Source organism: Syzygium oleosum, unplaced genomic scaffold (genome assembly GCF_021117445.2).
Source record: "Syzygium oleosum isolate NSW1041296 unplaced genomic scaffold, Sole_v2.1 Sole_v2.01, whole genome shotgun sequence".
NCBI lineage: Eukaryota > Viridiplantae > Streptophyta > Magnoliopsida > Myrtales > Myrtaceae > Syzygium > Syzygium oleosum.
Genome location: NW_026607485.1, coordinates 5,482,459 through 5,508,718, shown reverse-complemented (window position 1 = coordinate 5,508,718; position 26,260 = coordinate 5,482,459). Strand labels below are relative to the sequence as shown.

The following is a 26,260-nucleotide window of genomic DNA, read 5'->3' as shown; positions in this document are numbered from 1 at the left end:
CAAAGAAATTAGGATATAAATCAGGGAAAATGATTCCTTCTTGCCTAGTCATTTTCTCTAAGGTAATTATTTTTAGCCCATGATTAATGTTTTCCATCGATCGAATAGCTTTACGTAATTCAAACACTGAAAAGTACGGAAAAAAATTTCCGAACAATGATTTTTCATCAAATAATCTGACCCTAAGTTAAATAAATGAGGAAGAATGTGAGGGACAATTCCATCTTTTTTTTTTCTTTTTTTCGAAAAGTATTACCCTTCGGAACAAAATTGCGCAAGTGTTTGCAAGCTGACGTCGTTGATAAATCCAGACCCAAAAAAAAAAGAAGAAGTCATTGATAAATGTCAGATTTGAATGACCATAGACCACATAATTGATGCCAATAAAGAGATTCAAAGTGAACAACGCTATCCCTTCATATTCTATCTTGTCCCGAAAAGAAGAAGAGCAAAAGTGAAATGCTAAAAAGAAGGTGGACAAATGTTAAGGTCTCGAGCGCGTAGCGAAAAGGGACAAAAGCAAAGCAAGAATATATTCCATTCCACTTTTCTTAAAAGTTAAGTTGAAAAAGGCTTATTGAGAAGTACTGGACTACTTGGTCAGTGTCGTCGATCATCAGGAGATAAAATCATGGAAATGATAGGTGCTCAATCAAGTGAAACACGAATCATCGGAAGTTATGGGACGAGTGACATCGAAAAGACGACTATTACCAAAATCATTTACTATCAGCTTTCGCACGATTACAAGAATTGTTGCTTTCTTCCGGATATTCAAGCCCCCGCGACTGAAGTCAGAACAAAAGTGAAAATGGTAAAACAAGATCTCAAGGACGATTTCTGGTGAATATAACTATGAAAAGAATTCCTCAGGACAAGAAGGGGCAAAATAGGAAGGAGCAATAGTGAATGATTTTTTGCCACCGAAATGCATCCTCATGTTGTTGTTGTTTTTCTTCTTCTTTTGCCTTGTGGGCTACTTTTGACTAAAGTCCTACCGACGACGTAAGAGACGCACGCTAAAAAGCGTTGGTGGGTTTTCTTTTCCACACTAGCATGACCCATCTTCCTTTTCTTTGCTTTAGATCTTTTCATTATTATCACTTTGCTCTTTTAACAAGATTTTCCTCGGATTCTCTCGAGCCGTTTCGCCGTGAATGACGGTTGAGGTCCCCGGCGGGTTAATTACTTTGATAGTTGACTGATAGGCGGCCCCCATTTGATTAGATGATTTCCTTTTTTTGGCCAGCAGCATCTGATGAATGATTCCATAACACAAATTCAATAATTCTGGGGATTTTCAATGATAATCTGTAAAATAACACACGTTCACCATTTCACATGACGGTTTTACCTAATAGAAATTTAATTACAATTGCTAGCAATATATGATCTTTTTTTTCATCAATGTTGTTACAAAAGATGTGCACTTTACTCAATAAGCACGCGCTCTTCGTCATTTGAAGGTTAACAAAATAAATCCGGGTTATTTACAAGTTATGTTAATAAGTATACTGAAATTGATATATTAAGTGATATTGATCAAATCATTTTAGCAAGTGAATGAATGGATTTATGAAAATAGATACTATACAAGTGCGAAAATACAAACGGTTCTCATTTTCTTTTAAAGAAGGTTTAATTGGAAAAACTGAATTTTCCAAATCTAGAGAATCTCGAACTTTCCAAATTGCTGTTAAAAATGTCTTGAACTTTCGACTTTATCACGGAGAATATAAACTTTCAGTTTTGTATTAAGTTGACATGAAATCTTAAGTCCTGACCTTTCAATTGTATCAAGTTAATTTAGATATTGCAACAAGATGTTTATACCGTAGATTTGATAAATAAGTTCAGTAGATAATTTCAGAGTTTCTACCTTGGCCCCTTGTCTAACGAAGACTTGGACTTTGAATAGTCCATGATGAACCAGCTTTGCTCAAGAAATAAACACACATCGACCAAAAACAAAAACAAAAAAAAAGGAAGAAGAAGAATCACACCGATGATTCATTTTATTTGGCAATTCGTGCCTCATAGTCAAGCTTCCATAAATGAAGAGATTTCATCAAAAAGATTAAAAAAAAAATGTAACTAGATCACTCTATCAAATCCAACACTGATTCATTTATTGTCTCATTCACCCGCAAAAATCACACATCAATAAATCCATCTCCAATTTTCATGTTCATCGATAATTTCATCTTGCGATTTCCTTTAATTTGATCAAATTCTATCATATGAAAATCGAAAATCATATAAAAACAAACTCTTAAGGTGCGTTTGTCTTCCTGAGAATTTTTTTGTTGCTGGAAAATGCTTTTAGGAAATTCAATTTTAGAGAAAGTAAACCAGAAGAATTTGATTGTGGTAAAAACAAGTCGAAAATCCCACTAAGGGCAGTTTATATCGTTAAAAGTAACATGTAATGACTAATAAACTCGAATCAATATCGTCTTTGTTTAATTTGTAGTCCATTAAAATTACAACGATCACAAAGAAATTATGATAGAAATCCGGGAAAACGATTCCTTCTTGTCAAGTCATTTTCTCTAAGCTTATTTTTTTTAGCCCATGGTAAACGTTTCCCATCGATCGAATAGTTTTATGTAATTCAAACACTAGAAAGTACGGAAAACAATTTCCCAAAAATGATCCTTCATCATACAAACTAACCCCAAGTTAAATAAAGGAGGAAGAACGTGAGGGACAATTCCATCTTTTTTTTTTCTTTTTTTGGGAAAGTATTACCCTTCGGAACAAAATTCTACAAGTGTTTGCAAGCTAACGTCATTGATAGAAGTCAGATTTGAATGTCGGTAGACCATATAATTGATTCCAATGAAGAGATCCTAAGCGACCAATCATATCCCTTCATATTCTATCTTGTCCCGAAAAGGAGAGGAACAAAAGTGAAGGGCTAAAAAGAAGTTGGACGGATGAATGTTAAGGTCTCAAAAGCATAGCGAAAAAGGACAAAAGCAAAGCAAGAATCTCTTCCATACCATTTTTCTTAAAATGAGTTATAAAAGGTTTATCTGGAAGTGTTGGACTGCTTGATCAGTGTCGATCACCAGATAGATAAAATCATGGAAACGATGGGTGCTCAAACAAGTAAAACACATATTATCGGAATTTATGGGATGGTTGGCATCGGAAAGACGACTATAGCCAAAATCATCAACAATCAGCTTTAGCACGATTTTTAGAATTGTTTGAACAAAAGCGAAGTTGGTAAAAACGATCTCAATGGTGGAGAGATCTCCATGTAAGTTTTCTCCGTATTCCCTTTCTCCGGGGAAGACAAATATTCGGAGGAAACTTCTGGGGGCCTTATGTCACGCCCTGAACCCTATCAAGCACGCGACACCCTTAACTGGTTGATTTGTGCAATATCTCAGGGTATCGCCGACCTCGCTTACGATCATCAGAGATAGAGAACGATCAGGGGAATCATAAACACCCGGACAATTTAAAACTGAGGAGAATAGGGAGAATACACATAACCATTTCTCATTCAACTTAGACCATAATATTCACATCTTACAAAACCACCAATATGCACATGCACACCATATTACATCCACCATATACGATGCATGTAATTTACATGCACATCGAACTTCTGCACCATATATCCCCGATATCCAAAATATGCCTAATAGTCGGGGTATACCCTATCTCCAAAATGAGACACTTCAAAATTCTTTACTCAACCCCTAAAACTAACCCCTACGCCCTCTAGATGGCGTCCACTCCGAGTCCGACTCCTCAGAACTCGAGTCTGAATCCCTCTGAATCTCTTGCTCGTCTGTTGGGTACTCTACCACATCATGGTCGGTGTGCATCGGTATCCCAAAATGCTGCGGCGGCGGAGGAAGATTCATTGCTCAGGCTGGGGTTCTGAAATTATTGGTTGAAACAACCATGAGATCACATCTCAATAAGCACACACCATAAATCCCACCTAGGCTATCACGTACCTCCAGATAATCACAACAAGCAATCACACTCAGCTATCACACTGTAGGCATACAATCAAGACTTACCTGGGCCTTTCCAGCGTGCAACCTACACGTTAGCCACAACCACAACATATTCAATCACATGCGCGATTACATTTTATTTCACGCGCTTATTCCCGGCTTATTACATTGCTTCCTCAAACCTCGCCAGTGACCCGCGTTGAAGTACACGCCTCAGGTCCACTGCAACCACTTATCACAACACTTCAGGGCCCGCGTTAACGTACACGCCTCAGGCCATGTTTCTTGCCCGCGTTGAAGTACACGCCTCAGGCTCAACACCTACCACCTACTGCACAACCCGCGTTGAAGTACATGCCTCAGGTTGGCAGTCTTCCCGTAATACTGGGCATCGTCCCGCGTTGAAGTACACGCCTCAGGACGGCACAATTCCCCGCGTTGAAGTACACGCCTCAGGGATTTCCACAATCACACTTGCCACACCACACACAATTTCTTGTTTATTCGCATGCTCATTATCCACTTGCCAATAAATTGGCCAATCACACAAGGCCCGTACACGCAGTAATTCTCGCACCTTCTCATGCTCATTAAGCATTCCACACGGCCAATTGACAATTAAAACCAATTCAGCCCAAGCGTGCACATAACGACCAGCATTTCAAGCAATCAAGTCACAATTCAACATACATACAAGGCCGCTAACGGGCCCACAATCACAACCAAGACCATAGCATAATTTCGGCGTTCTCAAGCTCATTTCCAACCATATTAAACACCACAATCCAGCCACACTACCACACACCAAACCGACACCACTTGTCCTTAAATCGAACCCTAAGCTCGTCAATTCAATCCACAATGTCTAGCATTTTACTTAGTCTCACTTCAACCCCGAAACATTCTCATTTCATCCTCAAATCAACTCATGTAACACACATTCAAGCCTCAATTTCGGTCACGAGGGCAGCAACTATTCAACCTCGACACCCCCACCAATCCGCTCATAAAAATGAACATCCAAGGAATCGGGGTAAATCTGGATAGTTTACACAGTGACCGAAATCCCATCAAAATAAATAGTAAACAAACTCCAAAAATTCTAAATTTTGGATATATCATAAAAAACATCTTGATAAACATTTGTTATGAAGAACATGAAATCCGTTTCAATCTGCAACCATGCCTTTTTGTCCCTCGAAATCAGACCAAAATCAGTTCGCTCTAACAGACTGTTTTGTCCTCAAAATACATTTCTTTCAACACCCAAATCACCTTAAAAAGCTTTGAAATTTTTATATGTCATAGAAATGACAGTCGTCAACAACTTTTGCGAAGGAAGTATATTGAAAATAGATCTGGAAAATTTTATAAAAATTCGGCAAGACAAGAAGGTCGGGATGAACAGTGTTCCGGGCAGTTTCAAGACGGTCTGAAAATGGATTTTCGTGCGACCCAAATGGCCTCCAAAAATTCCAAATTTAAAATATGTTATACTTCAAGATATTGGGAGCAACTTTCATGAAGAAAACTTTCTCAAATTCGGCCCACAAAATTCTCCACAAAAATAGCAAACTGGATGGGTACAGTAACCGCGAATCCGAGAATCACACCAAACCTCAAGGATTCAAACCCGAATTGATTTCTACCGAATTTCACCCGCCAAAACTCATTCCATCATGTCCAAACTAACATCCAACAGCCACATGAACATCCATAAACACAATAAGGGATCAAACTCTCCTCTAGTCCATCTATAATCACTTTCATCAACCCCTAAACCAACTAACCCGTGTCTAGCCAGTCTGTTAATACCCGATATCCTAAATAGGGTTTAGGGCGCGACTTACCCGAACTCTAGACTAACGCGGCTAGAGCGGAAAGCGGCGGCGATCGTCGGGGACGGCGGCGCGGCTCAGCGGTGGTGCGGCACGGCGGGCGGTGGCCGGCGATCCGGCGGAGAGAGAGAGTGATCGGAGGAGAGGCTCTCGGTGGGGGAGGGGGAACCGAATGGAGAGAGAGAGAGAGAGAGAGAGAGAGAGAGAGAGAGAGAGAGAGAGAGAGAGAGAGAGATAAGACTTGGTCAATCTTGGTGACCAAGTTTTGACCCAAGTGGAGAAATGACCAAAATGCCCCTCTCTAACCTTTTTAATCCAACGGTCGAGATTCGATCTAATCTTGAAATCAACGGCCCGGATCAAATCTTGCTTTAAAATATCCAAGGGTATTGTGTCTTTTCCAACTTTGGGGGCAAAATGACCAAAACGCCATTGCCTCATAAAACTAACCCTTTAAAAAGCCTTAGGGGCAAAACGGTCACTTCCTCATTTTCTTGTCAAATTCGAATTTTTCTGAAGAATCCGGAATAAACCAAAGGTGCACGTTCACACCGCAACGTCGTCCTAACATTTCGTTGTGACTTCCAAATTTTCCGGTGTCCAATTTGGGCTAAATTTAAATAATTAAATTTTAATAAACGCAACTCGAGCGTTTCTCAGACTAACGGGCGGCATTTTTGGGGAAATTCGCATAGTCGACCAGTGACTAATAATAAATCGAGTCACGTGCAAATTTATCCGGTTCGTGACGACTTCGGTTGTCATTTAAATCGCGAGGATCAATTACTAGATCCGAGGGATACGATCGTTCGGTATAGGTTCAGGATCATTCGTCAATTCATTTCGTGGTCCGGCAGAATCACCCGCGATCCGCTACTATGACAGTGACGAACTGACCCCTGACTATCCTTGGATCGGCCAACAGTGGTTCAAAATACCACCTCGACGATTTCTATGGTCGAAATCAATTCACAATCGAATTTTCTCTTAGTCGTACGAATCTAAATCCTGGTTCAGCCTTTCCCTAATAGTTAGTATCCCAGGAGTGATCAATTCCGGGCGAGAACTAACTGTAAGTACATTTATAAAACTAAATATTTCATAAATCCCAAATGGACCAATTTTTAGGATGTCACACCTTGAGTGGCTAAGGTAAACACCATGTCAAATTCGGTTGGCCGCACTTGAGGTGACTAGGTGAAGCATTGCATAACGCTCCTTCTAGGTCAACCTGTGCTTCGCACATTGTCTTTTTAACTGACGTGTCGATCTAGTACCCCTGGTTAAGAAGACACTATGAAACGGAATTCCTTGGGAAAAGAAGGGGCAAAATAGGAAGGAGCAATAGTGAATGATTTCTTGCCACCGAAATGCATCCTCATGTTCTTTTTTTTTTTTTTGCCTTGCGGGCTTTTTTTGACTAAAGTCTTGACGACAACGCAAAGGCACAAGATTTTCCTCGGATTTTCACGGGACCGTTTCGCCATGAATGACCGTTGGGGTCCCCGTTGGGTTAATTACTTCCATAGTTGATTGATCAGCGGCCACCGTTTGATAGATGATTTTTTTCTTTTGGCCAGCAGTATCTGATGAATGATTCCATCACACGAATTCAATGATTTCTGGGGATTTTCAATGATAATATGTAAAATGACATGCTTTCACCGTTTCGCTTAACGGGTTTTGCTTAATGGCATCTTAATTACAATTGTTAGCAGTATCTAGTCTTTTTTTTTCATTGATGTTGTTATAAAAGATGTGCGCTTTTACTCTATAAGCACGGGCTCTTCGTCATTTGAAGTTTAACAAAATAAATCCGGGTTATTTACAAGTAATGTTAAATTGGTGGGTGTGTGCGTGTGTGGGGAGCCAAAAACGTTTAAGAAAATCTCCGCGATCCGGCACAGGAACAACGACTCATATGACCAGACGGGGGCTGCTTTCCCCAAAATAGCCCCGACTCGTCACCCCAACCCCACAAGTGACACTACAATTATGTGCAATTATTTACCCCGCAATTGTATTTTTCTTTTTTTAAATTGCGTCATGACGGTGGAGATAAAATAGAAGAATTGAGATAGGAGGGGCCACTTTGGTTTTGAAAAAACCTGCATTCGTCAACTTTGACAGGCTATAATGAAACGTTCTTATTGACCAATTCTAGCAAACTGGCCCTCAACTCTCTGCGTATCTAGCCTATCCCGTCTTCTACGTTTAGTGACCCACAGAGATCTCCATTTGTAATTCTCGTACTCACTTGTGATCATGGTGGCTTCCGAACTTTTTTCATCTCTTGCTGCCCCTGTTTTTGCTGCTATGCTGTTCATTTTTTTCTTGAAGAGAAGATCGAAGGAGATCGAGGGAGGGGAGGCAAATAACAATGCAGCTGCAAACGATGGAACAGCAGGAGGCGATTCTGGTACTCACACTTCAACAGAAGTACCTGAAATGCCTCCTCCATTAGGATATGACTATGAAGTATTCTTGAGCTTCAGAGGATCAGATACTCGAGCAGGTTTTACCGACCACCTTTACACTAGACTTAAAGATGCAGGAATCCGCACATTTAAGGACGACGAAGATCTCCGCAAAGGAGAAGAGTTTGCCCCTGAACTTCTCCAAGCAATTAAGCAGTCGAAGATCTTAATCCCTATCTTTTCGAAAGATTATGCCTCTAGTGTATGGTGTCTCAAGGAGGTAGTCCAAATGGTCGAGTGCAAGAATAATGGGGGACAAAAGATCATCCCTATTTTTTATGATGTTGCGCCTGCAGAGGTTCGGCACCAAACTGGGGATTATGAAAAGGCCTTTCTTTCACATGAAAGCAAGAAGCGATATGACCAAAAGACTATCGGAGACTGGAGGGCTGCTCTCCGTGCAGTTGGGGAAATAAACGGACACGACCTGCAAAGCATGCCCAACAGGTGACTGCTTTTAGCATTCCGTCTCATGTGCCTTGTATCGTTAAACTCAATGCATTTTAATTGGTTTCTTTTCTAAATTTGTGTATTAAATTGTGTGCAATTGAAGTTATACCGTAAAATCACACTAAATAATGGCACAATCTCATTTTTTGTCCCATTTCATTCCCAGCAACATTTTTTGTTAGTTTAGGTCATTCATTAACCCTAAGTGCCACTGCTAATTCATCTAAATGGAATAAATCGTTGAAGAACAGATTTAGAATTGGTCAGTAGTTTTTAATTTGGTCTTGTCAAAACTTAGCTTGTTTCAACTCAGTTTTCTAACTCATTGCCTTTTGACCTCAAACAAACACCAGGCGAGAAGGTAAGTTCGTGCAAACATTCACGCAGAAGGTTTTCAATGAGTTGAAAAAGGCTTCTCTGCCAGTATCAGACTACTTGGTCAGTGACGATAACCAAGTGGATGAAATCATGAAAATGATAGGTGCTGGGACAAGTGAAACACAGATTATAGGAATCCATGGGATGGGTGGCATCGGAAAGACGACTATTGCCAAAATCATCTTCAATAAGTTTTCACGCGATTTTGAGAATTGTTGCTTTCTTAGTGATATTCGAGAAACGTCAAAAAAAAATGGCATTCAACACTTGCAGAATCAGCTCATCTCTAAAATCCTCAAAACCGAATGCATGGATATAAAAGACGTTGATGAAGGAAGTCAGACAATTAAAGACAGGTTGTTGAATAAACAAGTCCTCCTTCTTCTCGATGATGTGGAAGAACGGAATCATATTAAAGCATTTGTAGGCAAGCGTGATTGGTTAGGCAGAGGGAGCAAAGTTATTATTACTACAAGAAACAAAGATATTCTTGAGATTCCTGAAGTGAACTGCAAATATGAGCTTAGCTATATGGATGACAATCAATCTCTTCGACTATTTAGTAAACACGCCTTCAGAAGAGATTCTCCTTTAGACGAGTATATCGACCAATCCAAAAGGGCGATAGGCATTGCTGGAGGCCTTCCGCTTACTCTTGAGGTGATAGGTTCATTATTATGTGGCACTAAAAAGGAAAAGTGGAATCTCATTTTGAAGAAGTTGGAAAATGTTCCTCATGCGACAGTTCGGAGTAAGTTAAAAATAAGCTATGATGCATTAGATGTTCAGCAACGGCATATATTCCTTGATATAGCTTGTTTTTTCATTGGATATGACAAAGACATTTTGATTCATTTCTGGGATGAATCGAAATATCCGGAAGAAACCATGGAAGTTTTGCAGAACATGTCTTTGATTAAGATTATAGAGGATAATGAAGTGTGGATGCACGACCAACTCAGAGACCTTGGAAGAGATATTGTTCATCAAAAAAGTGAGATGAAAATAGAGAAGCAAAATAGGGTGTGGGATCCTAAAGAAGGATCAGATTTGCTGAGGATACGCAAGGTAAAATACCCCCGATATAAATTCCTAGTATTTATGGATTTTTTTTTTCAAAAAATAAAAAGCCAGTTACTTTTTGTGTTGTTTAGCACAATTACGACTTCCTCAACCTATATTTTTGCTCTTTTAAGATTACGGGAATGATAGTACTGAACTTCAACCGCTAAATATAGTGGACTTGAATTGATGTGTTTCCCTTCAACTTTTTTGTGTTAAAATTTTCCCTTTGGGCAGGGGAAAACAGAAGTTGAAGCTTTATGTCTCAAGTTGGACAATCAGTGGCAGTATCGCTTTACCTATGAGGGCTTTGAGAGTCTATCATATTTAAGGTTCCTTGAAGTGGGCGGTTCGATGGGAAATTTCTGTGCAGAAGCAAGGCTTCTTTGGCACGAATCTTCATCAAATGTTCCTCCAACTAATGAGAATTCAGATCTCCTTCCACAATTACGATGGCTTTCGTGGCATCGTATTCCCCCAACATTTAAGATTGCAAATTTCTCTATGGAGAATGTGGCTATTCTTGATCTATCTTCCAGTGAAATCACGGATGATTGGAAGGGGTGGAGGCACATGGAGGTATCTTATATGCTAGACAACACTTATTATTCCGTCTTATGAGATTCAAAAGTAATCTTCGCATAATTTTTCTTTTACAGGTGATGAAGAATTTGAAAGTTCTGGATTTGTCCTATTGCCCACACTTAAAGAGAACCCCCAACTTCTCTGCTCATTCAAATTTAGAACGTTTGATCCTATCGACTTGTCATTCATTGACCGAAATTGATAGATCGATTTATCGGTTGAAATGCTTAGTTTCATTTGATGTAAGCAATTGTGAGAATCTTCAGAGGCTGCCAGAAGAGATGGGTGGAGATCTTGCAAGCCTTAAATACCTATCTCTGAGTGGTTGCAAATCATTGAAGAGGCTTCCAGATACAATCGGGAATTTGGAATCGCTAGTTGAGTTGGATATATCCTACACACGGATTAAAGAACTACCTGATTCCATCGGAAAATTGAAAAATTTGAAAGTAGTGGAGATGCAGTATAGTCGCATAAGCAAAATACCTGATGCCTTTTGGACGATTGAGAAGCTCGAAGAAATACGTGCCTCCAGAACGTCTGATCGCAAGGGTTACCATGTGAATATTGGCAATTGCATCTCCAGAAATCAATCCCTGAGGATCTTGAGATTGGATGGGGCGGATATATACGCGCTACCACCGAGGCTTCCGGAAAGTCTCATCGATTTACGGCTGTGGGAGTTGTGCATGGACACGTTTCCAGATCTCTCGAACCTCACTAATTTAAAGGAACTGGATCTGAGATTTAGCGGATGTGATTATGATGGGAAATCATATGGGCCCGTGGAAGATCCAATACCACGGTGGAAGGGGAACTTGAGCAAGCTGGAGTCTTTGGCCCTGCGCTTTGATTGTGAGACCGCCTCACCAACAGACCTAAGCCTCCGTACTCAACTCAAGTCACATGACCTCGAGTGCGGGATTACCCCCTTACCAACAGGCCTCCCTCCTCAACTCGAGTCACTTGTACTCTCGAGCCCTAAACTGCGTCACCTCCCGAGTCTTCCCCCAAGTTTATCCTCCTTATGTTTGGATGATTGCGACTCACTTTGCTCCATGGAGGATCTATCGAATTTGACGAATCTATCATCTCTCCACATTTCGGGCGCTGCAATTGCAGAGATTCGAGGCCTTGGTTGTCTGGAGAACCTACGAGATATGACGCTTCAGAGCCTTGGACAGGTGAAGATACTACCTGATCTAAGCAATTTAAACAAACTGAGGAGTCTTTGGGTATACCGTTGTTTTAATCTGGTCGAGATTCAAGGGGAACTACCACGGTTTTTGGATAGGTTGGATATTTCTTCATGCCCTTCTTTGCTGAAGTTGCCCAATCTGTCAAGCTTGACGGGTAGACAACGGGTTGTAATAGAAAATTGCGCTAAATTAAATGAGGGGGCAATTCTTGCATATGCTCGGATGCAACCACGAGATTTGCGGCTTTTAGGCCTTGACCAGCTGCAGATCCTACCTGATCTAAGTTATTCAAACGAACTAAGATGTCTTCATGTAGCCAGCTATCGTAATCTGGCTGAGATTCAAGGCGAACTACCACAATCTTTGGAAAAATTGGAGATTGATTCCTGGGAATCTTTACGGAAGTTGCCTGATCTGTCGAGCTTGAAGGGGTTGCGAGAGGTTTTCATAAGAAGATGCGGTAGTCTGGCTGAGATTCAAGGTGAACTACCACAATCTTTGGAAAAATTGTATATTTATTCCTGTAAATCTTTACAGAAGTTGCCTGATCTGTCGAGCTTGAAGGGGTTGCGAGAGGTTTGCATAATTCGCTGCGGTAGTCTTGCTGAGATTCAAGGCGAACTACCACAATCTTTGGAAAAATTGGAGATTTCTTTCTGTAAATCTTTACAGGAGTTGCCTAATCTGTCGAGCTTGAAGTGGTTGCGAAAGGTTTGCATAAGTGGGTGTGATCTTCTGGCTAAGATTCAAGGCGAACTACCACAATCTTTGGTAATATTGGAGATTTCTTTCCGTAAATCTTCACAGAAGTTACCTGATCTGTCGAGCTTGAAGGGGTTGCGAAAGGTTTGCATAAGTGGGTGTGATCGTCTGGCTGAGATTCAAGGCGAACTACCACAATCTTTGGAAATATTGGAGATTTCTTTCTGTGAATCTTCACAGAAGTTGCTTGATCTGTCGAGCTTGAAGGGGTTGCGAGAGGTTTGCATAAGTTACTGTGATAGTCTGGCTGAGATTCAAGGCGAACTACCACAATCTTTGGAAAAATTGAAGATTTCTTCCTGTGAATCTTTACGGAAGTTGCCTGATCTGTCGAGCTTGAAGGGGTTGCGAAAGGTTTGCATAAGTAGCTGTGGTAGACTGGCTAAGATTCAAGGCGAACTACCACAATCTTTGGAAAAATTGAAGATTGATACTTGTAAATCTTTACATGAGTTGCCTAATCTATCGAGCTTGATGGGACTACGAAAGGTTGAAATAAATCGGTGCAAGAAATTAGATGTGGAGGCAATTTCTTCGCTTTGCTCGGAGAAGGGAGTCGAATTTCTGGAAGAAGACAATGCATGGGACAGAGAAGACGACGAATCTGAATCTAAACATGATGGAGAAGACAACGAATCTGAATCTAAGGGAGATGATGCCGAATCTGAATCTGAAGATGAGAGAGAAGACAACGAATCTGAATCTCGGGGAGAAGATGAGGAGTAAGTGCACGTTGCTCTTGAAAGCTTCTCGATCCACGACCACAAATTGTTCCCTCATGTTCAAACTTTAGACAACTTGAGGTAACCTATTTCATCTGACAAACAATTGTTTTCCCTTTTCTGCAATCAAATTCTTTCACATATATGAACAGCAAAGTTTCACATGCACTTTTTTAATTACCTTTTCACGAGTTGATGACTGAAAATCTGATGAAGCTATTGAAATTGTGATACATCTGTACAACCAGAAGGTTCTTAATTATTTTCAAATATTCGTTCTATTTTCCTTGTTTGGTTTGGCTTTTTTGGCTATATATTATTTGGATGGTTTCTCCTTGCTTTTATGTTTCCCAGCTGGAGGTATTCATATCGATTGCATAGTTTTTATTTGACATGTAACAAATTATTAGAGATCCTTGTCGATTTGCTGCTTCATATATTTCGAAGTTGATAACCTCGCTTTGCTTTGGAGATAACTTTGTTATGCTGTAAACAATTAGATGGAATGTGTGCTGGAAGGTCATATAACTATGGTTCTCATCCTGGAACTTTACGGCATAATCAACTCATCGTTGCAACTGTGAAGAAGACAGACACTCTGTATTGATATGCTTATGTTCAGTTTATTGTCCAGAATAGGCGTGCTTCTTACTGAGATTTGCAAATGTTAGGGAGAAGTTATAAAATGGAGAAAGACGAATTTCACTTGGGTAGCGGCATCAATAGTTCGCCCAGAAAAACTTCCATCTGTGGCAGGATAGAGGAGCTACTTAGCTTCTCCGAGGTATCATAAATCATCTTATAGTCAAAGGCTAATATTTCAGTATTACTGGTGTGTAGGACATATGATAAGTCTCATTGGAGTCAGAAATCATGTAAATGGATTCTTGTGTGAACTCCATTATCACCTACATCTTCTGGAAATGGTTGTGCCTAGGTGATTCTCTGTGATAGAATTCCATTCACCTCAAGCTGTACTAGAGCACTCTTTTAGGGTTTAAGATTGACAAGAAGTGCTAAGGGAGACATCTCAGCAACCTGCTTTTTTGCCGGTTTCTAATGTTGTTGAAAGAAATTAGAGTTTGAGAAACTTACAAAGAGCTTTCTATGTAGGTAGCTGCGGCTAATGGGGCAGTTGTACAAATGAAGACCAAGTAAAGGAAAATGAGGGTGACATATAATGTCAACTAAATTCCCTTTCACAATCTTGGGGTGGTATTCACCTGTTGAGTGATAGAAACTTGAATATTAGTGACGGAAGTCATTGCCTATTGATGAAAATGTTAAATCTGTTAAACTCGGTTTGAAGTTTTAGTTGAATGTTTGGCCCTTTTTTCCAGAGAAATCATTAGAGCAGGGCAGAGGGATTCATTGTGCAATTTGGGGCATCGCACGTAATGTTTTTGGGGTTAAAAGGGCTATTTAAGCAAACCTAATTGTTTATTAATCCGTTTTGTGGGGCCATAAGAATGAATATTGCTCTTCATTTGGATGTGTGTTCTCTTCATTGACAGGCAATAGAACTTGCTTATTAGTACCTAAATATTCCGTTACGAGGAAACACTAGAAGGGCACGGGGAGAAAAATTGTGTGCACTTAAAGAGGTGTTCACAGCAGTTTTAGTTGCGCCTCCCAAAACCAATTCATGGACCTTTTGATGTGAAAATGGTGTTCAAGGTAGTCTTACTCATGAGTATGATAGGCGCTCACGAAGCAGGAAACACGAATTGTTGGAATTCAATTGAATGGGCAGTGTCATAAAGTCGACTCTCGCCAAAATTACCTACAATCAGTTTTCACATGGCTTTGAGCACTGTTGCTTTGTTTCTAACAATCGTGATACTTCAGAGCTCAAGGGCATTCAGTACTTGTAGAATCAACTCATCTCTTGTGTCCACAAATGGAAATTGACTGAAATGAGTAATGTTGATGAAGGGATCAAGACAATTAAAGGTAGGCTATCTAGTAAAAGAGTTCTCTTCCTTTTTGATGATGTTGACCAGAAGAAACAATTGAATGTGCTCCGGGAAATATCTATGATATTCAGGCTTTACTGAATTCTTCAACGGTGAATATCAAGTGCTGAAGGATCTTGAAATTCTTAGTGCTTCACATTGTTCATTATTGAAGATAATCTCTTCCATTGGTCACTTGACATCTCCTATCGAGGCTATCTTTCAGAAGCACCATAATTACACAACTTCCCCTGTTGATTGGAGCTCTTACAAGCCTTGAATACTTGTCTTCAAAAGAATGTGAATGTATAGAGAGGCTTCCGGACTCAATTGGCAATCTGCGATCACAACACAGTGCCCGTCGGTTATATGCTCCGAAAACATCCAATTGTACGCCAGAGGGGATCATACAGCTATAGTTTGCCCCATTAAATCAGGCACTGCAGCTCCACGACACAGTCTACAATTTCCCCCAAACCCTGAAACACCTAATCCGCCCAAATTCACAATACAAATCTCACTGTCCAAGCTCAAAACCGACCTACTCAATACCAGAGCCTCGTCCAATCCCACCTCATCACAGTCGAAACTCCCAAATCCGAATCGAGTCAGAGGATCAGAGCAGCAGTTAACCGATGCCACGAACGCGAATTGCAATTACCTCTCGCCCCGCTCGCGGCAACCAAGCACGTCAGAACCACCACCGCCCTCAACCACGACCCGTTCCGCTCCATTTCCTGCAAGAGAAAACCGGGATCGAACATCGTCCTCGAGACGAAACACGAAACCACGCCAGCAAAAAGCTTAAATCTCTGTTACCTGTCATCTACGCAAACGCTTTGCGCGCAATCGAACGGCGCGATCGCCCGTCGAGATAGAGAGAGAGAGAGAGAGATCGAATTCAATTTCGAGTCTGATCTCACGGGTCCGTGGACGCTTTTTATGGCGATTGAAAGCTACGGCGAGTTGGGGGGCAAGAGGAAAAGAGGGGGACGACGGATTTACGGATATTTCCTGATTTGCCCTCGGGGTCTTCTTCTGCCGGCGGGGCATATTCCGTGTCAGATTCGGTGATTTCGTCGCTCGCGCGAGGGCAGTGAAGGAAGTTTGGCTGAAATCGGGACGCTGGGAAAGACTGCGCGGCGATTTTCTTCTCCGTTGTATTTTAAAGCCCCGAGAGGATGAGGCGTGCCCTTTCGGACAAATTTGGGGTTTCTATCTTCTCTCCTTTGGAGCTTCCCATGATGCCTCCACATCAGTACTTTGACTCGGCTTGGTTCAAAGTAGAATTCCAAAAGATACACTAAAATTATATGAAAATGCAACCACTACTTCTGTAAAAAAATTTCGAATTCAAGCTCCGATCGATCTAATTACTCGACTTATTCAAAATTGAGAAAAATGTAATTAAACTTGAGTGACTAGCGAATGGAGCTTAATCGTGAATCATGAAACAAAATTCAAGGATGCGACTTGCTATCACGTATCGATACTTGAATTCTGTTGGTATACTTATGTTGAACTAGATACTGTAGTTTATGTTCTAAAAAATAAGTCTGCTTATAGAATCCTGAATCAAGCCGTTTTGTCTAAAATATATAAACTATTTATAATGTGGATACATTTGGAACCGATCACTCCTTAAAAATCACGATTTTGTCGTTTTATAATTGCTCGATTGAATATGTGACTTGTACGAACATTGGGATTAAATACTAATATAAAATAAAATGAGTTTGTAACGTCAGACAAAATATATGATCATCAAAAGCAAATTCGTAGGAGCCGAAAAAGTCTCTCTCCCTCTCTCTTCATTCATCGTCTCTTTCAACCGTTAGTCATGGGACGAGGACTTGAGCTAGTCTCACCCTCCCCCCATCTACTGTTGATGTAAATTATGTTTTATTGTTCTTTTCTTATTTTTCTTCTTTCCCAATTTAAATCCGAGAGCTCTGTTCTTCCGATTTGGTTCCAAATGTGAGAGTTTGAACTTTCCCAATTTAGTTCTAGATTTAGGAGCTATCATCTCTCGATCTAAGTTTGGGAGTTTAATAAATATGCTTTCGGAGATTCGATACCCCTCTGCTCTATCCGTGTACAGGTTCTCAGTCTCCAGCTCCAATGGAGATCACTGGAGTTTGGCGTCTCAATGAACCACAAAAATTTGCTCTTCCGGGCGTTAGATATGTGTTTGTTGAACCTGTTTTGGTTATCTCCGTATGGTGATGGTGTAAAGAAAGCTAAACCTAGGTTCGCATCGCCAACTGGTAATGTTGTAATTATTGGAAAAGAAATTTTTGGCCTCATTACTGGCAAAGATACGACATCCAACGATCAACTGCTGATTATTTTGCTTGATAGATCCATTCTTATGGAACGAGTGTGTATTTAATTCTGTTGATGCTTTATTGATCCTCCTTATTTTCTTGTTTTGGCTTTGTGTGACAATATTCTGGGTTTCTTTGTCACGAAGTTTACATCTTTCTCAAATATCATTTTGAGCAATATTTTCCTTCGACTAAAACAAAAAAACCTTTGACAAAAAGTCAGGAATGTACATTTTAAGAAGGCAAAGAGGGTGAATAAATTTATTTTTTTATTTCACATTTAGCTCACTAATAATACAAATAAGAAAGTAATGCGTGGTACGTGCCATATTCGGTGGCTCTTGCAAGTTTATATTGGTAGTGGAATATTTATAAAACTACAGTGAAATTAATTCACAAAATAAGTGCATGTTACAAGCCTCCATTCGTTTTTCAGAAAAAATGATTTAAAAAATAATTTCCAAAAATATTAATTATTTTACTTGAAATAATTATTTGATTGAAAATGTTTTTGTTATTGACGAAAATTAATGCTTAAATATTTTCATAGATAATGATAATATTTTCTGTTCGTTTATTTTTATAAGCGATAATTTTTAGGACAATATATTCTAAATCATTCATCGCAAATCAAACGAAGATTTAAGAAAAAAGTGAGATTTGAGAAAAATTATTGCGAAGAGTAAGGCTCTGTTCGTTTCACGGAAAATATTACGTTTCTGGAAAAAATTTTCCAGGAAGCCATTTTCCTAGAAAATGATACAATTTTCCGATGTTCGACTGAAATCTGAAAAAGTCTCGAAAAATATTTTCCATTGTTTGGTATGGAAAAGATTTTCGTCCTTGCACTACTTTTAATAATTTTTTAAGTTTTTTTCTTTTTTTTTTCCTTCTTCCTCGGACGGCGGCCGCCGTGGCCAACAACCAGCTGGAGAAGAAGATAGATAAGAGAAAGAAAAAGAACAAAGAAAAAATAATTAAAAGATAAAAAAAAATTAGAATTTAAAAAAAAGAAAACAAAAATAATTGTAATGAATGATGAAAGAAGGAGAAGAAAATGTTTTCCTCTTTTCAAAAAGAGAAAAATATTTTCCTCACTTTTGAATGTGTTTTGTCCATTGAGGGAAAATGTTTTTCATGTCTAGTTTATTTTCCGTGAAACGAACATCGGAAATCTCGGAAAATGTTTTCTCGGAATTTATTTTTCATGAAATGAATGGAGCCTAAAATAATCAATTCTGTAGAGACTAATCTTCAAAACATTTCCTTTATATGTAGTATAGATAAATCAATTGCTCAATTGACTTACCTCAAAGTTTACAAGTACAAAACTAATTGATACACTACTCTTTTTTTTTTATCAGCCTCATACACTACCTATTCAATTTATGAAAAAAAAAACAGAACATGAAAAAACCGAACCCACCTCTAAACACGATAACCCAACGATAAAAGGGTCACACAGTCTTTCCGGAGTTCACAAATTCGAGCTGTATCATATAAATGAACTTCTAACTAGTTAGTAACTTGGGCATTTATTATCTCATCCAAAAATATGAGAGACTCGTAGATTTATGAATAGATCAACTAGTTATGACTCAAACTGTACGTACCGTAATGAGTAGAAGTAATGATCATCCTTTTTTATTCTTTTGTTTTTTTAAAAAAAAAAGGGCCACCCACCCAACCCTTGAGCCCCACGGATCCACATTCAGCGCGCGCGAGCCGGCGCTGGCTTCACTTCCCGCGGCGGGAAACCGAAAACACCACATTTCTCTTCCCCCGCTCCGACTGGCGGGAAATTTTCGCTCCCATTCGCATTACACGAAAATGAAAAAAAGAAGAAGAAAAAAACATGACGACCGAAATAATAAAAAAAGAGAAGAAAACCACCCCGAAAGAATAATATAATAAAAATAATAACAAAAGCGGAAAAACTATTAAAACAAAAATACGAAAAATCGCAAACCCTCCTCCCCTTCCTCCATTTTCGGACACCGTCTCCGACTCCTCTCCTCCTTCCTCGCCTTTTTTAATTTCGGATCGCCACTTCCGATTCCGATTCGGCCTCTCACGCACTCTCTCTCCATCTCTAGAACGAGCGGCGACGAACTCGATCGATCGACCGACCGACCGACGGATCCGCCGATCTCCGCCGGGGAGCAGGCCTCCAGCGCCGACGACAGCCGCCATGGCGAGGCCCTCGAAGCAGCCGGCGTCGTCCGACGAGGCCCTGTCCGACGGCTCCGAGGAGGAGGAGCCGCAGCAGCAGCAGCTCAACGAGCCGGTCGACGAGGAGGACGAGGAGGAGCTCGAGGCCGTCGCCCGCTCCGCCAGCTCCGCCAACGAGGAGGACGACGACGCCGCTCCTGCCGCCGGCGCGGCCGACGAGAATGGTGAGGCCGAGGAGGAGGAGGATGATGACGAGGTTCGGTTGTTTGCCTGCGTGGTTTCTGCTGGAATTTTGATGCCGGATCGTTTTGTTCGCTTGCTAGGGTTCTCGGGGGTCGGTGCGGTTATTGGTCTCTCTGGCGTTTTGCGCTGGGAAGTGGATGTCTGCTTCGTGTTTGAATGCGAGTTTTTGAAGAAGTTTTTAGAATGAGCGTTGGATTTCGATCGAGGATGTCGAGTTAGGACCCTCGAGAGACGAGTTGCTGTTCTGCTGGTCTCTCGTGATTCTTTTACTGCATTCGTTTCTGCAAATTGGCGCTTGCTGTATTGATCCTCCGCTTTACTAGCGTAGTGCGCAGAATGAAGTCTAACAATGCACAAGTATATACGTATAAATACATGTTCTGTAAGGTTTACTTAGCACAAGAGTCGAAGCATCTTCGAGGTGGACTTGTTTCTTGCTCTTCTTTCGGGGTGTACTATTTTCTGGTGTTACTCTCAGTTGGATGAAGAAGAGTGGAAGTTAGGAGTTTCTCTTGCTCGTAGTGTAGGCATGGTGTTCAATTTTAATATTGCGCATGCCAAAACTTACGCCTTCTTTGAGAGGAATTTCTGTTTATTTACCTTTTTTTTCCTGGTGGGTTGGTTTTGCATCTCCATGGCTAGAGGACTCGAGCAGGGCTGCAACTGTTCGTGTTTCTTTGAAACTGATGACTGGGGTTTTCCCCTTTTACTTTAACATTTCCTTGTGATTAAAGCTTCATCAGTCACCTCACCATTTGCAAAGTGGGAAACAATGGCAACCATAGCTCGTCTATCTTGCTTTGTTTCTCTCTTTACATACACTACTTAAGTTGGCTAGTGCTTCCATACGTCTGAAATGTTGTTAGATACTTGTAAGAATGACCCAGTGAGGATCAGAAGCGTTGCCGCTATTTATTTATTTTTGTATTCTTTTTCCCCATTCATTCTGCAGGAAGATAATGGTGAAACAGAAGTTAGCAAGCGTGAGAAGGCCAGGCTCCGTGAAATGCAGAAGTTGAAGAAGCAGAAGATTCAGGACATATTGGATCAGCAAAATGCCGCTATTGACGCTGATATGGTGCCTTTACATTTTAAGAATGTCTCTTTCTTGCATTATTTCGAGCTCACATGTAGTATTGATTATGACTAAGATTTTCTTGTTTTTGAAATTATTTTTCAGAAACAAGAAAATGAGATTTGGATCTAACAAAAATAAGGAAATTCAATCAATCGGACAATATTCCAGGCGTAGCATTGATCCAAACTCAGTGACCAAATACAACTCGATGCCCGTCTGTTATATACTCTGAAAACATTCAATTGTACACCAGAGGGATCATATAGCTATAGTTTGCCCCATTAAATCAGGCACTATAGCTCCACGACACAGTCTATGATTGTCCCCCAACCCTGAAACACCTAATCCGCCCAAATTCACAATACAAATCTCACTGTCCAAGCTCAAAGCCGACGTGCTCAATCCCAAAGCCCATCTATTCGCACCTTCTCACAATCGAAACTCTTGATCAGAGAATCAGCTCAGTAACTGATGCCATGAATGCGAATTGCAATTACCTCTCGCCCTACTTGCGGCAATCAAGTTTGTCCAAACAGCCATCACCCTCGACCATGACCTGTTCCCATATAAGATAGAGAGATCGATTTCAATATTTGACCATATTGCTCGAATTCAATCAAGACGCAGGCGGTGAGGCCAAGTCAGACCACCCTTGATCCTCGAGCCGTGGGTCCATCTCGCGTGTGAGCTGACGCTGGCTTCAATTCCCGCGGCGGGAAAGAAATTACATTTCCCCCGCTGTTGACTGGTGGGAAATTTTCGCACCCACTCGCATGAACCAAAACCGAAATAAAAATAACCGCTCAAATAATAATAACAATAACAATAATAATAAAAGCGGAAAAGTATATAAAACAAAAATACGAAAAAAAGCAAACCCTCCTCTGCTTCCTCCATTTTCGGACACCATATCTGATCGAACGACCCCCTCCGACTCTCTCCTCCTCCCCTTTTCAATTCGGAATTGTCACTTCGGAGTCCGATTCGACCTCTCTCTCTCTCTCTCTCTCTCTCTCTCTCTCTCTCTCTCTCTCTAGAACAAGCAGTGACGATTCGACTGTTTTCTTGCGCCGTTTTTTTACTGGGTTAGTTGTAATTTTGGTGCCGGATCTCTCGTTTGCTTTATAGGGTTAGTGGGGTGGGTGCGGTTATAGGTACCTCTGGTGTTTTGCGCTAGGAAGTGGATGGATGGGTGCTTCGTGTTTGAATACCGAGTTTTTGGAGAAGTTTTAGAATGACGGTCGGATTTCGATGGAGGATGATTGAGTCAGGACGGACACTCCGAGACAAGCTGCTCCCGCTCTACTGGTCGCTCGCTTGCGATTCTGTTGCTGCCATTCGGTTCTGCAGATTGGCGCTTTCTATATTATTGATCGTCCACTTTACCAGCGTATTTGAAACTCTGATGACTTGGGGGGTTTTCCCCCTTTTTTATTTTGACATTTCCTTTGTGATTAAAGAGCTTCATTGATCACCTCGCACCCATATACAAAAGCGGGAAACAATGGCGAACAGAGCTCGTCCATCTTCTTGCTCTGTTTCTGTCTCTACGTACGCATGGCTTCTTACGTTGGCAACTGCTTCCATTCGTCTGAAATGTTGTGGTTCCATACTTGTGAGTATGTGATTCAGTTGAGGATCGGAAGCGTCGCCGCTATTTATTAATTCTTGTGTTCTTTTTCCCCCCATTCATTCTGCAGGAAGATAATGGCGAAACAGAAGTTAGCGAAGCATGAGAAGGGCCGCGCTTCGTGGAATGCAGAAGTTGAAGAAGCAGTAGAAGATCCCACGAATTATTGGATCGGCAAGATGCCGCTATTGACGCTGCTGATATGGTTGCCTTTACATTTTAAGAATGACTCTTTCTTGCATTATTTCGAGCTCACATGTAGTATTGATTATGATATTAATTTTCTTTTTCTTTCCTTTTTTTTGGCGCTAGAGATCCAAGAGGAGTCGATATGCAATTTAATCAAAGGATGTTCCCTCCCAAGGCTTATTCAAATGTCGATGGCCCAAAAAACAACATAGACTTATTCAAACATGGACATCATTTTTGGAAAAATCTCATCTTATGTTTGGAGAGTTGGGGCCTTAAAAACCGAAACATCAAAAAGGTCCAACTATACTTTGACTCAAGTAAAGTCAAGTCACAACTAGCAATGGAGTTGTGTGCTACTTTTTCATAATGACTTGGCATAATGAATGACCAGGTCCGATATCCATTATTTCAACTGTGTGTATGTTTGTAAACTACCTTCACACATGAGAACCCACTTCCGATGGCGTGCGTTGCTTCATGGACTCAGATCTTTAGCTTCTCAATTTTCCATAGAGATTCAATTGTCTCTTAAATGTTTGTTTATTCAAAAGTCTGAGAGTGTATATAGTGAGAGGAGAGATAAAGTAAGACCGATCAAAAGAAAAAAAAACTGTCTCCTAAGAAGGGTAAATTTTCTTCGAATCACTTAATAGGATAAAGAAGCATGATCTCATAACAGGAAAGAAACAATGCCGTTGAAAGACACAACACAACGACAATTCTTTGAATTTCTACCTTTTGCCTATTTGATTAGGCAGAAGAATATATCTAGCACATCCCGTCCTTCTCTAGTAGGTGGCGGGACCTGGATGAGCAAACTATTTCTGAGAGGAAACGAAAGTAAAAATTTGCTGAGGGACAAGGGCGTGAGAGCGGCAAAGGGAGACTCTGAGTTTTTTACCTGATTAGGTAGCAAACTACATCTAGATGTTAAATGCAGCTTTATGCAATTTCACCCCATCCTTGACAAATCTCTTTGACTACTTTGTGAGAAACCCCAAATGTCTGGATCATAACAAATGCTTCAAAAAAATTTCTATAAAAAAAAAAGGATGTCAAATAACATGAGTAAACCAATAAATTGAGAGTAGCAATGCAGACAAAATGATAAAAATAAGAACAACTTGATTTTGTTCATTTATGAGAAGACACTTATAAATTGGATAAATTGCTTGATAACTGAGTAGTATTTTTCACATAGTTAACAGTTGAGTGCTTTAGTGGTGTACTCCATGATAATGACATCCTTTTCAGAAAAAAAACAGCATGCAATCAGGTTAATCAGCATGAAAGTGAACCTGAAAACAGTATCGGCCGTGCTGGGTTGCAATGGCAAGTTATTCTTTTTCAAGAGCTTCATAACTTCCTGCGCGAGGGTAGCATCTTTGTGCTCTTTAGCATAATGCTGCATTTCAATACACCAAGTTAAGAAAAGAAATGTGTAAATAAAACAAAACGAAAGAAAATCACTTCATATAAGTACATATCATCATTACCGATATATGGTTTGTAGAGCCAATTGTACGGGTCAAACCATAGACATTATGCTTCCTCAAGGGCCTTCTTAACTACAATTTTGTCAACCCTTAGTTTCTATCATTAATGACAACTAAGGGCGCGAATGATAAAATTTCTCTTTTTCAACCCTATTTCTGCCTAGATTTTTTCTATTTCTATTTTCCATATGAGTTTTTGAACAAAAGTAGCATTTGATAATGATACAAAATTTCTGTTTTTAGAATAAAAATTCGTTTGATAGGTTGTTTTTAAATTTTTGTTCCCGGCGAACGGTGACTGACGGCTGACGGGCGGGCGGGCGGCAGACAGGGCGGATGGCGGGCAGAGGCGGCGGACGGCGAGGGTGAGTAATAAAAAAGAATTATTATTTCTGTTTCTATTCCAAAAATAGAAAAGTAGAAAATTTTAACTTCTTATTTCTGTTACAAACCTATTTCTGGGCTAAAAATTTATCCCAAAAATAGAAAAATGAAATTATTTTACCAGACGGATTTCTATTCCAAACCTGTTTTCGAAAACAAAAAAAATAAAAAATGAGGAAACAGAATGGTTATTATTCGCGCCTTAAATGCGCCATGGTAATTTAAATTCTTAGGCAAAATAAGGATTAAGAGATATAAATACTTATTATATTATGTGCTCCCAGTGACAATTGATTGTTGTAATCTCCTGACATGAGACATACTATGGAAGTGCAGTTTGATTTGATTTAATTTGCTTGGAAATAATGAAGAGCCTTATTACTAGAATTAGCTCGAACGGATAACTACTGAAGCTATCAGTTCATAAAAACACATTTTGCCCAAAGTGAGCAAGTACGCACATGAAAAATAGAGTTGTCATGATTGACACTTTTCACCAATTTAAACGCATTGAAGCATGTCGAGCAATTTAACATGTTACTCCCAAAAGACCGTTTATACACATTTAACAATGTTATATGTACTTTAAATTAAATGTGGTTTCATAAAATTATATATGAAAACCTCTTTCTTGAACATGTTATATGTGTCCTGTTACTTTCATCCATGTGCTTAATAGATGTGTCGTATCTTTGTTGGACATAATTTTGGTTTACATAACATTCGACACAACAAGAATATGACACACAAGCACAACTTGCTGCCAGTTGGGTAGTCAAAAGTTCTCGTAAGCAACTCAATACGTTCTCCAAGCATATTAGGCTTTAGGTAATAAGATCATTAAAAAACAGAAATAACACAATAAAATGATTGCCTTGATCATAAGGTTAACAAGTACCAACAATCGAATGCAGAAGAGAAATCAGGTAAAGATATTAGCAAGATACAAAATTGTTGAACTTGGCACAAATATTGTGTCGGTAAAGCTTCCCAAAGTCGAGCCCTTGCACGCACACATGCTTTTGTGACTGCCCGACATAGGGTCGCAGTTTTAAATTCCCATGAATTCGAAGATTTGACAATCGTGTCTTCAACATCAAATATACGAAGCAAACACAACGACGACTATATAAATATGACATCTCTATTCACAAGCAAATTTCTTGACAGCATAATCGTTCTTGATCTATTATATATACTCTCAGCTTCAACTTGACCGCACCAGGTACACATCTCTCGAATGAGATATTCAGACTTAATGCCCCCTACTAACAAAGAACCATCGCTTTGGCATCTACAATCCACGTCGAAATTCCTCAGCAGC

The 26,260-nt window shown here is 40.1% G+C and overlaps 2 protein-coding genes and 1 pseudogene across 8 annotated transcripts in view; 2 read left to right on the top strand and 1 right to left on the bottom strand.

Moving 5' to 3' along the window:
• LOC115665936 (ISWI chromatin-remodeling complex ATPase CHR17-like) overlaps nucleotides 1-21,407 on the top strand; it is a 69,455-nt gene extending 48,048 nt beyond the window's left edge. Inside the window, exons 2-3 of the mRNA XM_056316983.1 lie at nucleotides 20,102-20,169; nucleotides 21,109-21,407. Of these exons, the coding sequence (XP_056172958.1) occupies nucleotides 20,102-20,169; nucleotides 21,109-21,306 (266 nt within the window). The 3' untranslated portion in view covers nucleotides 21,307-21,407. The remainder of the gene's footprint in view (nucleotides 1-20,101; nucleotides 20,170-21,108) is intronic.
• LOC115661854 (uncharacterized) overlaps nucleotides 1-26,260 on the bottom strand; it is a 72,138-nt pseudogene that overhangs the window by 39,265 nt on the left and 6,613 nt on the right.
• LOC115661858 (disease resistance protein L6-like) lies at nucleotides 7,966-14,949 on the top strand. Of its 7 annotated transcripts, none has more exons than XM_056316818.1 (6): nucleotides 7,966-8,748; nucleotides 9,105-10,197; nucleotides 10,429-10,770; nucleotides 10,851-12,956; nucleotides 13,227-13,540; nucleotides 14,573-14,949. In XM_056316818.1, exons 1-5 carry the CDS (start codon nucleotides 8,090-8,092, stop codon nucleotides 13,461-13,463), a joined length of 4,437 nt encoding a protein of 1,478 aa, XP_056172793.1. In that variant the 5' UTR covers nucleotides 7,966-8,089; the 3' UTR covers nucleotides 13,464-13,540; nucleotides 14,573-14,949. The 7 variants fall into 7 exon arrangements, with proteins under 7 accessions (XP_056172793.1, XP_056172776.1, XP_056172784.1 ...); XM_056316801.1 differs by having other exon boundaries at nucleotides 13,227-14,243; XM_056316809.1 differs by lacking the exon at nucleotides 14,573-14,949 and adding an exon at nucleotides 14,131-14,495.